The sequence below is a fragment of the Pithys albifrons genome, chromosome 1 (genome assembly GCF_047495875.1).
Source record: "Pithys albifrons albifrons isolate INPA30051 chromosome 1, PitAlb_v1, whole genome shotgun sequence".
NCBI lineage: Eukaryota > Metazoa > Chordata > Aves > Passeriformes > Thamnophilidae > Pithys > Pithys albifrons.
The window spans coordinates 69,182,569-69,198,879 of record NC_092458.1 but is presented as its reverse complement, the minus strand read 5'-3'; the positions used below and the strand labels follow the sequence as shown (position 1 = coordinate 69,198,879).

General features: G+C 38.9%; 1 protein-coding gene across 3 annotated transcripts in view; it reads right to left on the bottom strand.

Moving 5' to 3' along the window:
- Positions 1–98: 98 nt before the first annotated feature.
- Positions 99–16,311, bottom strand: part of ZDHHC20 (zinc finger DHHC-type palmitoyltransferase 20) — a 57,575-nt gene continuing 41,362 nt past the window's right edge. For 2 of the 3 annotated variants that reach the window (XM_071554056.1, XM_071554064.1), the window contains exons 8-13: positions 12,444–12,576; positions 10,726–10,852; positions 9,402–9,491; positions 8,163–8,278; positions 7,609–7,686; positions 99–5,496 (exon numbers count right to left, since the gene is read on the bottom strand). In XM_071554056.1, the coding sequence (XP_071410157.1) occupies positions 7,649–7,686; positions 8,163–8,278; positions 9,402–9,491; positions 10,726–10,852; positions 12,444–12,576 (504 nt within the window). In that variant the 3' untranslated portion in view covers positions 99–5,496; positions 7,609–7,648. The remainder of the gene's footprint in view (positions 5,497–7,608; positions 7,687–8,162; positions 8,279–9,401; positions 9,492–10,725; positions 10,853–12,443; positions 12,577–16,311) is intronic. The other variant, XM_071554072.1, reaches the window with a different exon arrangement.

The following is a 16,311-nucleotide window of genomic DNA, read 5'->3' as shown; positions in this document are numbered from 1 at the left end:
TTTTCTTGCTAATCTAATACACACATGCTGCAGCTGAGCAATTTTCAGATTCTTTCACATACTTTTTATTAAGTTGATGAATTCAAGTGTCAAGTCCATTCACTTTGGAAAAGAGACTTAAAATGGTACTTTTTTATTTAAACATGAACTATACTTCAGAGAAGTATGAACAGGTCTGAACACTGATGTACAAAATCTTGAATGCACTTGCATTGGTTATAAATGGCTTGAGAACTTTTATGGAAAATTATATATACGGGGAAATTGCAAATACAATTAAAACATGAAGGAACTTCCAGGCAAAGCAATATGATTTTGTATTTAATTTATAAAAGCCTGTTTAAAAAGTTACTTCAAGTATTAAACTATAAATGGCAACGTTTTCTCTGTGCATAGGACTAGTCCTATCTGTAACATACAAAAAATACAGTAAGTGTGCATTTATTACATGTATCTTTTACACATCACCCCAAACTTAAATACAACTCATTACAATGTTAGGCAGCACAATTAAAAATAACTGTGTGGTAGTAGAACAGCTGGGACGTTGTGATCAGTGCAAATGTTGGTGACCCTTGCTGGCAAACACAAAAGCAATTGCAGAGATAACCCAGGGGTGTTTCATTCATCCAAGTTCAAAAGGGGGCAGACAACAGCAGGAACGCTGCCTCATTCTGGGATAGCTTTATGATTGTAAATTTTCATTCAGAAAGATTTGGGTGTTCCACGATAAAGCTGATGTAACAAGAGGCTAAGGGGCAGGAGAATTCAGAGAGGACCATGCTAAGTGTGTAAGCTGTCAGCTAAGCAATGCTAATGTAAGGGAATCTGCCTGTCACCACTAATGCTTTGGTAACAATAAAGGTGATCCAGATACTTCATCCCTGACACATCTGCTTGACTGCTGAGCATGAGCTCTCTGTTTCTTGGGGCAGGGGCTGGGAACGAAGATGGGGAAACTCCCCAAAACCCAAGAAAGCAATCCTGTAAACATTATCAGACTTTACTACCTAATGGAAACAAGATTCAAGTAATTGCTGCAGAAAACAAACAGCCAAACACCAGTTTTAATCAGCATTAAAACAAACTACAACTTCATAACATTTTATGACAGTTATGAAATTAAGAAAAATGTGTATAAAAAAGTTATATATACAAAACAAATTGATAGAAATGAGTGTAGTAAATGTGTTTAGTATTAAATCACTTTATGTGCAGCTGCTCTCTTTGGTGCCATTTATGGATAGAAGAGCCTCTTATACTGGGAAAGACAAGTCCTTGATCTCTGCATCCAAGTAGCTGCTATTTGCAGCCTCTCTAAATGCACATCCAAACTCTGGTTAGATTCAATTTTAGAGGATGTCCTCAGAGAACATCCACTATGAAGCTTAAAGCTGTCATTGTTTTATTTCTTTCACTTTTTAATAAATCTGGTCAGTCAGTGCTCCAGATCCAGGCAGCTCTGGTCAATCCCTGCCAGAGTTAATATACCTCTCAGTAAATCTGTCAGACACCAGTGCTGCTGCAAATGCTGCCATCTCCCTCCTCTTGGGGCTCTGGTTAGCTGCAACTGGATCACACTTCAAAGAGATCAGGAAGGTCTTTGTGTGCACACTGAATGGTACTGAAATTAATCAAAACCTCCCAACCCAAAAGATGATTTATAATTAATACAGAAGAGCCAGACAAGCTCAAACGAGAAAAAAAACCAGTACCTGAAGACAGTCCAGTTTCTAAGAACAGCAGACCAAAAACAGCTTGGGACTTGCAAATTCCACACATAAGAGGCAGCTTTAACAAAATGTTAACATAATTTCTATTCAAATCACTAAAAACAGAAGTGCCCCAAATCCCTCTAAAATAACTGTCTGAATATTTAAAATGGAGATTTTAAAGCTTATGACACATCTGACTTATGTCACTGCAGTCTCAGAATAACACTGTAGGAAGTCAGTTATGACAGAAGCCTACTCCTTTTCCTGCCCTTCCCATAATATGGCTTTGGTAGGTGCAGCAATGATGTGTGTGTTGTACACTCTGAATAAATAAGAATAAGAAAAACCTTGGTATTAGCTGTGAAGTTCTATGTAATTATGGATTCCCTCCTCATCTTCACAGGGACAGGTTTGTTTCAAGACATTTAAGAACTCTGGAGGAGAAATCACACTGAAATCTTTCCCTGCATCAGGCTTCTGTCCTCACACTGGGAATTTAATGCCATTTTTTGACTCTCTGAGTGTACGTGAATATTTTTAAAGCAGTAAGAAACAAGAAAGCAGTTTCTACTGGCAGGTAACATCCTACAGGAACTTCTATGTATGGCTTGCAATAGGCATTATTTTGATGGATCTAAAAGCTTAAGGGCAGCAGTTTTTAGTGACAATCTAGGTATTTATAAGACTCCCTAATACAGAGTAGGTTAAAGCACAAAACCAGCATGTGCAACATGGCCCAACACCCTGAGCAGTTGTTTTCTGGGATCCACCTCCCTTCCAGTCTCCTGAACATGTGGAGTTGTCTTTCTCATTGCATTTACTGGAAGTTTCCAGCTCTTCAGTGCACAGGCCAAAAGCACCTGTTCCTGCAGTGCCCTGTCTCTGCTGGCAGGGATACCTAAGGCTGCTTGCAGCCCCACAATCGACCTGCTCCCTCATCCTGCCTATCTGACTGTCTGACACAGCACAGGCCAGGGAGCTGTAAAGGCACAACCCCAAGACAGATGTCGTCATCCTGCTGCCTTAGACAGGATACCTCCTCCAAAGCCCAGGCCTGCCAGGAAAACCCCTCCATCCCACTCACTGGTGTGCCCTTAGAGTTCATCAATACAATTCTCTTAGAGAAGTTAAATCCTTTATATTAGCTTAGGATTTTGTAGTCACCAGTTGTCCAGGGGGGAAAACCAAGGAGGTTTTGGGGGTGGTGAATTTGGAAGAATCACAGTTGAATAATTTTACTGTTGTTTTTTATTTGTCAAAGTGACTTCTAGTAATGCCTGCTCTTACACCAACAGTAGCTCCAGCCTCAGGAGGATCCTAAAGCCCATGGCTCTCCTCCTTTTCTCACCTCAAATATGAGAAAAATCTAGGACAAAATATTCCTGTGATCTGCACAAAGATGTGAGAAGCATGAGTTCTTCTTGAAAAGCCACAAAAATGTCCATCAGATACACAAAGAACTGGTTTCAGAAGACCTTGCTAGAGAACGCATATGGAGTTAGCCCAGTCTGTCTACTTGCAGTTTTTCCTGTAGATTCGCTTTCAAATAAGTTATCCTGATATTGGCCTACAGTGCATATACATTCATATGGGGGTATATCAAGCTCTTGGGGGAGTGGGTGGGGGGAGCAGAGATTTTATTGCTCAATCAGTGATACTTACAAGACATAAATTTTGCTTATAGTTCTTGTAGATGATGTCTGTGCATGGATGTGTTATTTCAGCTATAATACACAGATGATATCCCAGGCCCTCCATTACAGTTCCAACAGTGTTTGGGGCTGCAAATTTTGGTATTCAGAACAAGCCATTTGAAATTGCAGTCTTCTCTCTCTGTTATCTTCCCCAAGAAATTCTGCTGGTGCAGAACTGCTGAGAGCTTATATTCAGATGAGCACTTCTCACTTGACATTTGAGAAAGAAAAGCTCAACCTTTCAGATTAATGTGTAGCAAATGTTTCTGTAAGTTTTGAAAATAGCAAATGCAAAATTTCTTGTACAAATTTGAAGAAACACTATGCAACTTTTATAAAACATGCAAGTTTGGACTGTTACTTCTGTCTCAAGAACATCCAACAGTGATCAAATCATGTTCATAGATTCTCAAAGAGTTCTTGTTCCAGAAGATCAATATTTAAGAAAAGTTTATTATTTCCAAAGACAAAAAAATACTTATTTTAAACCTCAGGGTACACTTAATACTTTAGTATTTCCATCATAAACATATTTAACTGAAGTAGCAATCAGTCTGGGAGACAAACCAAACAGGTTCTTTTGGACGACATCATCAACTTAACTCAAATACTACCTGCAGTCTGTATCAAAAGGGATCATGTCTATTTGTAATCAGCATGAGAAAAGCTACAGACAGAAAAACAGTATTTGCCACTTTTTCGAGGTGCAAAATTCCAATGCCACTCAAAGATGAGTTAGCAGTCTTCTCTATATAGGAATGAGGAAATAAAATCCCCCAGGTTGTTGGCTGTAGGTCTTGAGATAAGGATGGACTTAATTCCTCACACAGGAAACACATTTTGCCTTTTGTGAAGTGGTACATCACTGCACAAAGCACTCAGTCTTCAGCAATTCCAGCATCACTTAAACTTGACTTGAAAGTGGGAGACTAAAGGATGCAATTTTTCAGTGTGCTAACACAGATATATGATCCGACACTGATTTTCTCCTAAGTACCTGATATTTGTTTAAATGGTACTTTAGGACCAATAAAACCATGTGCCTTTTTTAAAAAGATAAAACAAAGGTATAAAACAGTATTTATAAACCATCAAGAGACCCACGGAAAAAGCAGCACTCTTCTGCTTCCATTTTATGACAACACACAACTGCAATAAGCTTTTCTCAGGGGTACTTTCCCATTTTGTTGCTGCCTCAAACAAAACACTGCAAACAGTAACAGAAAATACAACAATTGTTAATTTCTTTTTGGATTGGCTTCTTTTTGTATGCTGACAGACAGTCCTTGGAGAGTAATAATCCATGTTTTTTCAACTAAACACTAAGCTTTCTTCTTTGAGCTCTGTTCTTGATATGGTTAAATATATCAAGTTAAAATGAGGAGGAGGCTCAATCCTATCGCAAAAAAGCAACACCCAAGTTAAAGGCTCTTACATTGTTGGCATTGCCTTGCTCCAAAGCACAGCTAGTAGAAGGAACCCTCCGTCCTGAAAGACTTGGAGAGCTATGATCATGGGGTAGAGACTGGTTAACAGAAGAGGGGAGAAGACATCATCCAGTCCCTTCCCATCACCTGGCTTCTGAACTATGTATACTCGCACTTCAGACTCACCAGCCACGCTTTAGGTTGATTCTTCTTTTTCTAGGTTTTTTTTTTCCTTCCTTTTTCTTTTTTTCTTTCCTTCTGTACTCTGGAGACCTGCTATGGAAGTGACTTCTGCAGTGCCTACGGTATGAAGTTTGCCCGTGAGGAGGTAGGAAGAAGTCTCTGCAATCTACGCCCACCACTGCAGCATAACAGAAATGCATAGTTCCCACTCTGGACCTTGTGCATCCAAGCAGGGCACTTCAGGATCTGGCCCTTTGGTAGCAGTATATAATTCAGTGTTGCATAAATGCACATTAAGAATCTTAAGGCATCTGTCTTAACTTCCCTGCTCTGCAGTAGTGCTTACAAGAATCCATTGTACTGTGCAGAAACTTGAATTTCTTGTCTCTTCCTAAAATGTTCATGTTCCGTTTTTCCTGCTCAACTTTTTCCAAACAAAATTAAGTAATATTCAAGCTCAAAACGTGTTGCAGAAACCTAGCGAGACAAAAAAGGTAATAAATTGAATTATTCCATGAGCTTTCAAGAAAAACATCCTAGTTTATTACACGAATGCATCTGGATAATGGGTGACTTACAGACTTCTGTTTGAGGACAGCTGTTTAGGTAACTTCAACCCAGAATTAGCCTTCTGGGAGGTGTGGGTTCGTTTCGTTTTGGCTTTAAACCTCTTATGTTTTAGAAGATTATTTGTGCTTATTTGCACTAAGAACATCAGTCCATCACCACTGACCTGTGGCTAAAGTCTCTTGGATCAGCAATTAATTTTTGAATTAAATTAATAGATATGAGAACACAAATGGTATTTGCCTAGGTGAGACTGGGAAACTGGCCTTCTTTTGCAAATCAAGCTCTTTTCACTAGAGTCATCTGGGCATTTTACTTGCCAGCCATGACTTTGCTTCTGCTGCATGTTATAGGCCAAAAATTGAAAAAATACAACTCTGAGTTTCTTACAGGGTATAGGAAAATGCATGGAACAGGTGTCGTATCTTGCACCTTCTGCATAGTTGCTTACAAATGCAGAGGGGACTGGAATTAACTACCCTGGCCCACAGAAACTGTGATCAAATCCATCCCAGAACATTGTGCTACTCAGTTAGTTTGAGGTAAGACATACCTAAATGCCTTTGTGTTGGGTATAGTTATTCATTTTTTATTTATACAACTTTTAAAACTACTGCAGTGTAGGCATTTATTAAATCTGGCCTGACTTTAGGAAGAGAGGGAGGATAGAAAGGAATTAATCTCAAACTATTACAAGCTAATTGTCTAACTTAAGCCAGTCATTTATGCTCTCTCCCTAGGTCAGTGGAAAGAAAGACTAAGACCTTTCTATAATACCCTATCAAAGGGGGCTGGGATGAGCTTCTCTCAGAAGACATCCATTCCTTTCTATGAAGAACAGAAAAGCCTCAGTAACCTATTTAGATCAGAATAGGTTTTATATAGCTAGAGGCTGAAAGGAATCCCTTGCTTGGGACATTCTTTTGCACAGTTATATAGCATTAAGAAAAGTTGCAAAGGGGAAACCCACCAATAGTGAGTTCTCATGGTTGAGCAGCTTTTCAGAAGTATCACTAACTACTCTGATTTTGCCTTTGTATGAGTTTATATTGAGCAGTCTGACCAGTATTGGCCCAAGCATCACACCATCACCCACAAAGGCCTTTTAGACAGACTTGTTTCCTTGAAAACAAACCAAACCTCTCCCCCCAAAATAATTCTAGGTCAGAATGCTCATTAAAAAGTAAAAAAGTAATCCTAAAATTACTGAGCTCACCAAATTTAAATGTAGGGCTTTCTTTCCAATGCAAATGGGAATTACTTGCAAGAACATTCCCTTACACTCAAAAAAAAAAAAAGGCAGGGAGTAATGACTCAGGGTTGACAATCAGTTGCCCAAGTAAGATTTCCCTTCCAAACAGAAAAAAATAAATGGGAGATTTTAAGCTCTCCACAGTACAAAGTCAACATAAAAGAAGCCTTACTTAGTTACTGGAAATACACCAAGGGAAGTTTCTACACATGCACCAGCACTTACTGTATTTCCTAAATGCAAAGTGCATGCACTTAATTGTAAAAACGTTACAGAAGATCACTGTCAATTCCAAATGTGACAGAGAGTCTGTAGCAGACACCTGTCTTCACTTACTGACCTTCCTTCCTAGTGCACACCCAACTTCTTAAAGCGCAAGAGCCGAGCATGGCCCACCAATGTATTATTAAGAAAAAGACAGTTAAGGAGCTTTTCCCTAAGAACAGCTCTTCCTCAAGACAGCACTTCATCTTGAAATTGCATTAACATCAGCTTCTTTTCCCTGGTCAGGTAACAAATCCAGCACTACCCACTTCAATCTAAATTACAGGATTAGTCTGACTCATCCCAGCCCAGCCAGCCCATGTTTCCTGCACTACAGCATTACTCCCATTCTTGTCTTTAGGACAGCCATTCTGAGTTTTATTTAGACTTTTCTATTACTCATCCTACATCAGAGGACTCCTCTGCATTCCATGACTTTTCCATGATTTTTCACTTCAAGATGTCTATTTTTATTCATACATATACAGAAACTATGTTAGTCTTACCTGTTTCTCATTGAGATGGTTGGTTAGTAATAAGCTGAGATCAGCTTTCCAATGAAACTATAATATGCTTTTTTGCACCTAGAATGTGAGAGAATCTCAATTATGTGTTTTCTCAGATTTGCATAACAAATAGCAAAGATTTCAAACCAGAAAGTGCATTTACCATGTTGTGCCTATTTTACAGAAATATTTTCCTCCCCCTAATCAAACGTAGAAGATCCCAAATCTCAGAACTGAAGTGTAAAAGTGAGAATTATCTATCTATCTATCTATCTATCTATCTATCTATCTATCTATCTATCTATCTATCTATCTATCTATCTATCTATCTATCTATCACTATCGCCTTAATGTAATAACTAATTCTGGAGCAAAGCATGGGATGCAAGTTAGTCTAACTTCTAAACATGCTAACTTGATTGTATGGAACAAATTTTCTTTTAAATGACTCCAGCTAATTCCTAAGGACTACCTAGGCCCAGGGAAAAAAAAAAAGAATACCCCACCACAAACAAAACCACAGAATCATCAGAAGTATTTACAGTCCAGGCTACCTGATTTCACACTTTCCTCTTCAGGGCCACTTTCCACCCACTGACAATCACCGGCTAGCAATCGGTTTTGTGATTCACTGAGTGGTCGAGTAGGAAAGGACTGATTGGCTCCAGAGCTGAAAAGCAAGAAAAGTCAACAGGAATTCTGTAATACCAGTATCTCATAGAGAAGTGAAGTGACTTAAAAGCAAAGCAAACAAAAAACCAAAACAACCTATAGGACCAACTGAAAACAGCACCCTTTCCCCAAACCTAGTTCCCCTGTAGGCTTGTTCTGGTCGTCAGTCTAAACCTTTACCTCACACAGGCCACTCATAATTCTAATGGAAAAAACGCAGAGATGGATACACAAGAAATGGCATACTGACAACAGTGCTACTGCCATACAGTTAAAAAGAAAACCTCACCAGTACCATCTGGAAGAACCACCAAATGCCATCTTATCCCACAAAAATGCTCAGGCCTTCTTCTGAACAATCTTCTGAATGCAAAAGGATAATCTGCTGTTTGCACAAGGGTCTTATTCTTGTCTAAATTGCACAGGCTATGTTGCACTGGAAACAACTGCTTCTTAGCATTGCCTTTGAACCCGCTAATATCTGGTAACTCAGATGACTGCTGTTGACAACAGCCTTCAGCTACAAATCCACCAAACTATACAGAAGACTTCCAAAATGGCAAATGCAAACACCTCCGCAAGTTGCACACGCTCCTCTCTCCTTGAATCTAAAGCAGACTTCCTGAAAATACACTGAAGATACAAAACATGTAAATTTGTGGGGGATAAAAAGCAATGTGCTAAAACCCCTCCAGTGCTAAAAAACAATCGTCAGAGATCTACTTCTCTTGCAAACTGTCTCAGCATCCCTTGTTTTAAGCATGCTGGAGGAGATGAAATACAAATAATACTGTGGCTTTCTCTCATCCAAAAAAAGAAAATCTTAATTTTTTTTTTCCCTCACGGATCATTATTCAGTCTTCCCTAGCCTTTTTTGATTGTTGCTAAGAGCTAGAAAGCTCTTACTTTCTCTATTATTGTTTCCTTAGAGCCATTTCCCCTGTTTTAGCAAACCCAAAGAAATGGTCAATATTTTAGTATTAATTGATTCTGTTCTTCTCTAAAGTACCTTACTTTGAAGATGATAAGAAGTGTAAAGAATTAAAAAACTTGGAAACAGTTTTTTTCTCCAGATGAAGCACCAAAGAGTACAAAATCAGTAGCCTAAATGCTCTAGTTACCTTTTGGCAGGTTCATTTTGGCTTGAGACAGTAAGTTGCTCTGGATCCATAGTCACCAACCGAGTTGGAAAATTGCACCCATCACCCAAACTAAAGGAGAAACAAAGACTCAAATCACTGTTTGCAGTTGACTTAAATAAACTGAACAAGGACCCATGTAACAGGCAAATGCTACAGACTCCAATCAATTACCTGAGTGCAGTGTTCAACTCCAGACTTGAGCAAGGCAATTCTACCACTAAAGCAGATGATCAGTTAATGAAATCTTGGAGCTCAATTGAGTCCCACTCTATAATTTAGTATGGATTGCAGAGCACAGCACTAGTGTATGTACTTCAGAAACGTGAACGTATTTCTGTAGACTGCAGCCCTAGTCTTACTCCAAACCATCATGCACACGTGGTGAGATTCTGGTACTTACAATCCTATAATTTGTATCATAAATAATATTCTGATGGCCATGCTTTCCCCTCCACCCATAATTTGAAGTTAGCTAAGCCTTCTTTTATCAGGATAAAAGTTTATCAGGATAAAATGTGGTAGCAAATCAGACTGATCCATCTGCAATATAACTTTTGTCTTTAATCACATCATAGCTGAGCAAACAGCAATTTAAGATCTTGTTATTACCTCTGCTGTTTGCTATCAGACCTCAGCTTCACAGATAGGTTCACCAACATTTTAAACTGATACACAGCCCCCCAAAAGCAGTGTTGGAACACACCTCCTACTTTATTCTGCTGAATGCCGGTAGTTGTGGGAGTGATGAGCAGGTCAGCCTTGCTTCATCAAGCTTGTTGCAACTCTCTCATCAGCTGAAGTTTTAAAACCAGCATTTTGCATCATATCAGATTTTTTTTTTGCTCTGCTACTTATAGACATGAACTTTCTTAGATGGCTTTTGATACCAAAAGTGTCATCTACAGCAAAAGGAAAGCTGTCAGGTGTTTTCAGGGGCAAGAGGCGGTGTTTTTAAATAGATGTGGTTTTGATGCAGCATTTCAGTCTCCTCAGTTGCTGATTTCTGCTCTACAATCAGACACTAATCTTACAACCAAAAGGTGTACAATTTTTGTAATACAATTCTTGAAGTTTTCCAAGTTTCTGTATTTAAAAGGCCCTCGTCAACAAGCTCCTTGTCTTTGATGAAAACCCTGTGTAGTTTGATAGTTTCGTCCTGCACATTTTCCCTATACCAGTATTCGTTGTACTGGACTTACAAGTTGGCTTTTCAGTTGTACTTTATTTTTTAGGAGAAGAGGAAGGAAGGTGAAAGTTGTGGAATTAATTTGTTCCCTTATCCATTCCTATTCAGACTGAATACCTGGTAAAGATAGGGAGGAGCCAATACTTCTTTTCATCTCCAAAAACTTCCCTCAGGTTTTTGCTGCATCCAAGAGAAAACCCATTTTTATCAGGGCCATTTCGAAATGTGGGTGCACGGAATGTTTCTGTAAAAGAAAAACATGGAATATCTCTAAACTGATAAGGAGGAAACCAACACAAATAAACAGACTCAAACTTCTCTACTGTGAAAACAGTGTTGGGCAAGCTGAGACAATCTTGATGTGCATTATGTGAGGGGAGGGAAGGAAAAAGTAATCCCAAGTAATGAGAGAAAAAACCCCTACAGGTTAGTGACAAAAGTAGAAATGAAAGGTAAGAAAATCAGGTAAGCACAACAGACAATTTTCTCTTTTTACATTTATCATAAAGTCTGAAATAAAGCTAAGTACCATCAAATGCCAAAGACAGCACATCCCTTATTCCAGTGACTAGCTCTCTTTGGCCTGTGAAGCCTTCTTTAAGCAGAAGACTTTCCCTTTCAGAATTAATTTACCATAGGCACTGCTGGACCTAAGCCCATACAGAAGATGTTTCTCCACTTCCATCAAGGTCTGAAGTTGAATTAAGAGCATCCTGTGCTATCACAAAAAGTTGTAATCTGTTATATTAGAAACAGACACACCACAAACTATAGCAAACCACCACCATTTTTCTACTCAGTCTATACCCTTGACCAAGATCTGAGAGGACTTATTGCTCTCCCCATACCAATAGTTTGTCTTCTTACAATCACGATCCAGAAAATAAAGTACTGTCTTGCCAATTACGACCACTGACTTTTGGGTAAGGAGTATGCTAAACTGTTCTTCAAAACTGAAAAAGAAACTCTGAATAGTCCTTACCTGTAGATATATCAAAAGAACTCAACTCTCCTGTCAAGCAATCAAAAATGCCTTTTTCTCCTTAAAAAAATTATAGCAAGCTGAAAATTATTTCACGTTTAATCAACCCACTTATTTTTGAGGTTAGAAATTTAAACTCCATTGAAAGATGGAAGATTTTGATGTATTCAGTTGTAGAAATACCCATCAATCTCTGTCTCCTCACACCCTGCAAAAATCACTTTCAAGTGTTTCCTAGCAAGAACTTCAGATATTTTAACTAATGCACGTAACTTGATTATGCCGCTCAATGTCATTAAAATATTTAGGCATAGAAATGATGGAAATCTCTTCTATTATTTAGGAAATGTGTATCAGTGTTTCCATTTTTATCACACTGCTTTCACAAGCCACTTCCTAATAATGAGGTCCATTTTCTTTCACAGGATTTAAAAATACCCTTTTGGATCTAGTTCAGAATGTTGTACATGTTCATGTACAGTAGAGCCTTCAACTTGGTTGGGGCCACCCAGCTATGCAAAGTAGCAGAACAAGAGAGTGACAAAGCAACTGGGTTACATACTTCACACAATATAAAAACCCAACAAAAATGCACAGTGCCTCAGAAGTCTCAAAAATACAAAGAAAAAGAACTGTCATTCTGAATCTGAATGTGTGGCTCCAGCAAAGGAACCTTACACAGGCTCCGTTTCCCTGTCTGTGTCACCCTTAATTACGTCCACCAAATATGCTTCTTATTGCACAGTATTTGAAAACTCAGTTTGTATGTGATGACATATCACACAGGCCTCATATTCTCATCGAGTTGTTGGTTTTGTGGACAAGGAACAGTTTCATATTCCATTTAACTGACCTATAGTTGATCTGTTTTTGCCAACTAGCCAGCAGTGGTAGCTGAAGAGTGACAATATGCTGATGAAGAACATGGCAGCCACAAAGAAAAGGAACAGGACGTGGAACTTTGCATGGGTATCTGGCAGTTCATTCTGGGGAGAAAGAGAGAGAGAGATTAATATGTTAACACTTCCTAGCAAGTAACACAGTGCTATTGCTGAACATTTCCTGCCACACCCATTCTGCTACAGGTCTTTTGCCTCATATTTCACAAAGTAAAAAAAGCACAAGCCCAGCTTTCCTTTCATGTCATGTTAAACTGGTGTACAACAGTACTCAAATCTCATGGGCACTCCTTCCCCTGGAGTTTAGTACCACGAGTGCATACGTTCATCTGCCATTTTTAAATGCACAGTAGGGGTCAAGAGAAAACATTTCGTACACTTAAACAATGTTAACTGCGCAGCCACAGCCAAAGAGACGTGGGAAAAATATGTCCAAAATCATCATCTCTGGAGGACAAAGAAAAAAAGGCAAAAACCTCCACCCAAACCTTTTCCTGGCAAGGTAGTAATACTGAACCTAATTCTGAACTGGTGTAATGAATGTAAAAGGGAAGTGTTTGTCATATTGTGTTTCTAAGACTGAACAAATTCCAGACAAGACATGGGACAGATCTACAATTTTTGATGATCTTTAAGGTTTAAGCAATAACCAGCATGTACCTAGTGAAACAAATTTGCCATGTCTGACCAGGCAGAAGTGATTCACCAGAAATCTATGTGAAAAAAGAATTTCAGTACAACCACTACATAGAAAAAACCTCTCCACCCATATCAGCTAGTTGATCCTATCCCCAGCTATTTTTAGGCTTCGACTTTCAAAAGGCCATTGGGATTTGTAACAATACTATTCCGGTTCTATACCCTCAAAATCACAGTACTTTTAAGCAGTTGACCTATGAAAGCAGAGAGGCTATTTTTACTCAGCTGTTTAGTTAGCATGACTGCCATTACTTTTTCCATTAGCGCACTCAGGATACCCATTTATCTAAGGCTGATTTTCTTTTTTAGACTAAAACACAATTCAATTAAGATCAAGTGCACATAGTTATATCTATATCCCTCGGCACTGCCTGTATTCACAGGCAACAGATTACAGGTCTCCTTCCTCCTGTGAAGGTGCACATAGCTACCATTAATGACTGGACTAGAAAAATTATAGTAGGAACAGCATTTAAATAATTACAGCAATATTGGATTTTACCTTTGGACAATTCTCTGCAGCTTTCCTGCGGCAAAGCTTTGCGCAAACAAAGACAATTTATTAAACACTAGGATTACGTTAAGATGAAGTGTTTGAAAACAGCATAGGCTTTGTTAAGAACAAAATGGTTGGTATGCAAATGTGCTCTTGGACGTGCTGAGTTCCAACGCCCATCAGCAGCTCTAGCCCCTGTTCTCCCAAGAGAATGGAGGAGAGAGTACATAAGAGCACACTAGGAACTTCAAAGGCATGAAATTTCCTACTGAAGCAAAAAGTACTGCTATTCAGATTGTGCCTGGATCCCTTTCATGTGGTTCCTCAGTTTGAGTAGCATGACTACACCACGTACCTTCTTTGCTAGTTGTTTCTATCATAAATAAGATTTATGTGAATACTCTGTATGATGAAATCATTCATAAAGGTCTGAAAAGCTCAGAATACTCCTGAGGTATAAAGTAATGGTTTATCAACAACAAAAGTCTCTGACTTCAGCATTAGATGTAACTTCAGCCAAAACCATAAAAAATAAACTGCGATTCTCTGCAGATTTTTATATGTTTAAAAAAGAAACCAGAACACATCAGTACAGTTTTAATTCTTTCCAATTTCCTTCAATACAGAGATGTTTGTAGAATGCACCTTTAGTGTAGTATCTGAAACTGAATCAGTACTTAAGGAAAAAAAAGGAGAAACAGGAAAGCTTAGTTTAAGTTAGTTTTTAAATTCCAAACTTTATACCTAAAGAGTGGTATTAGCCATTAGCTAAGATGCTAGCATTTAACAAATCTGTTATAGGCAAGATGTATGGCTTTTAAGTGACAATAACCTGCGCAGAAAGCCTAGGGAGAGCCCAGGGATCTACGCTGGAGCCTGGCAGAAGTATGCAGTGTTTGCAAAAATGCTGGCTACCAGATCATGCTACATAAGCAAGTGATAAGCAGAGTCTGGCTCTCTAAACTGCCATCTAAGTTCAGTTTCCTCATTTACTGCCTATTGTATTACTTATTTACTGACTATTTGTGCAACAGCCCCTCTTCTCCCTGCAATAGGAGTATGTTGCATTTTGTGATCCCCTGAAATCCAGGCTAGCAAAATACTCGAACTGCTGCTTATTCCTAAACTTCACGTTGCAGCAATGAGACTTTTTCTACCTCAGAGCACACTGTGGTGTTCCTCAGTTTCCTGATTTCTGTAACTTTTATTTCTATGACTTTTCTGGAATTGCATACTTAAACAGAATAGTTCTCTACAAAGAACTCTCAGGCCAGTTGATTCTGAAGCTCAAAGAACAGCAGCAGCTTAGTGTTTGTCTTTTCTGTCAGTCAGAAAATCTAAGTTTATTTCAGTTGCATCTTCTAAACCAGTACCTCTATAAAATGGAGAAGGATTTTTTGAATCATGCATGATTGATCTGCACGATCCCCAGGGAGAATTTACCTCTTCTGACCACCCAGTTTCAGCCACAGGATTTAAGTTCTTGAATGACAGTTGCAGAACTGAAGCATCTTTCAAAAAAAGGCCAGCTTTTTCCTGGAGAGAAGCCTGCAGTCTTTGAGTATGTATAACAGGCTTATTCACAGTGGTGTTCTAGCAGCAGTCCACATGCCCCAGCATGTGAAAAGAGTGGAACTTCACACATTGGTTATTTAAAGTCATTATGCTCAGCAGCAGCATAGAAGCAGAGACTTGCAGGTGAGAGAGCTGTAGAGCTTGCAAAAGGAAGCAATTTGCACAATAAAATTTGAACTTCTTAGTACACATAATAGACTGAACCCAGTAACTATTGTTAAGAGTCCCCTACAAACTCCTTCACAAGCGGGGAGTCATCTGAGCATGTATCTGGTCACAAAACCTCCCAAACAAAACAGTACTGTCTGAGCTTGATTAAACCCTCAGATGTGGTTTATGTTCTTAGTGTATATGCAAGAGGAATGAGTTCTAACGATATGGAATAACTCATTTGGTTGGTTTGATTTTTTTTTTTGTGCTGCTGTTGTTAACACAACCAAAGTTTTGCAGAGGCATGTGCCATCCACCCGGAACACGTATCACATCCTTGAATTTGCTACACTCAGGACTGCAAATTAATTTGGAGGACAATGAAAGCCACTGAAAACAACTGGAAAACATAACAGTATCAAGGAGGAGGGAGTGCAGCAAGAATAAGAGTAGATACCAAATATAAGTTGGGAAGCACCACCACGTACTATGTAAACAAGGCATCAAGGACTGGGCATTCAGCCAATGCTGGTGTTTGTGTCAAATACATTTGGTTAAACTGAGAGTTTATCTGCTCATCTTTAACAACTTCCTAGGTAGAAATAAAAATTACATGAGCATAGAAGAAGTAGTTATGAGTATAAATAAAGAAATCAGTCATGTTCCCTTGATCTACAAAGCTGATTTCAACATCAGCATCAGGATGCAAGCTGTGGTAAACATTTCCAGCCAGTGTGGTTGTTCTACCAGTGTATGAAGAGTATCAAGACCCTTCTTCAGCATTTCTGCATGGAGCATAAAGGTGCTATGTCAAAGTCTTGCATGTGCAAGTTGGGAAACACAAAGACTTTCTTCAGCAGAAGACTTTGGTAGGTGTGCATGTGTCACAATGTTTCCAAGTA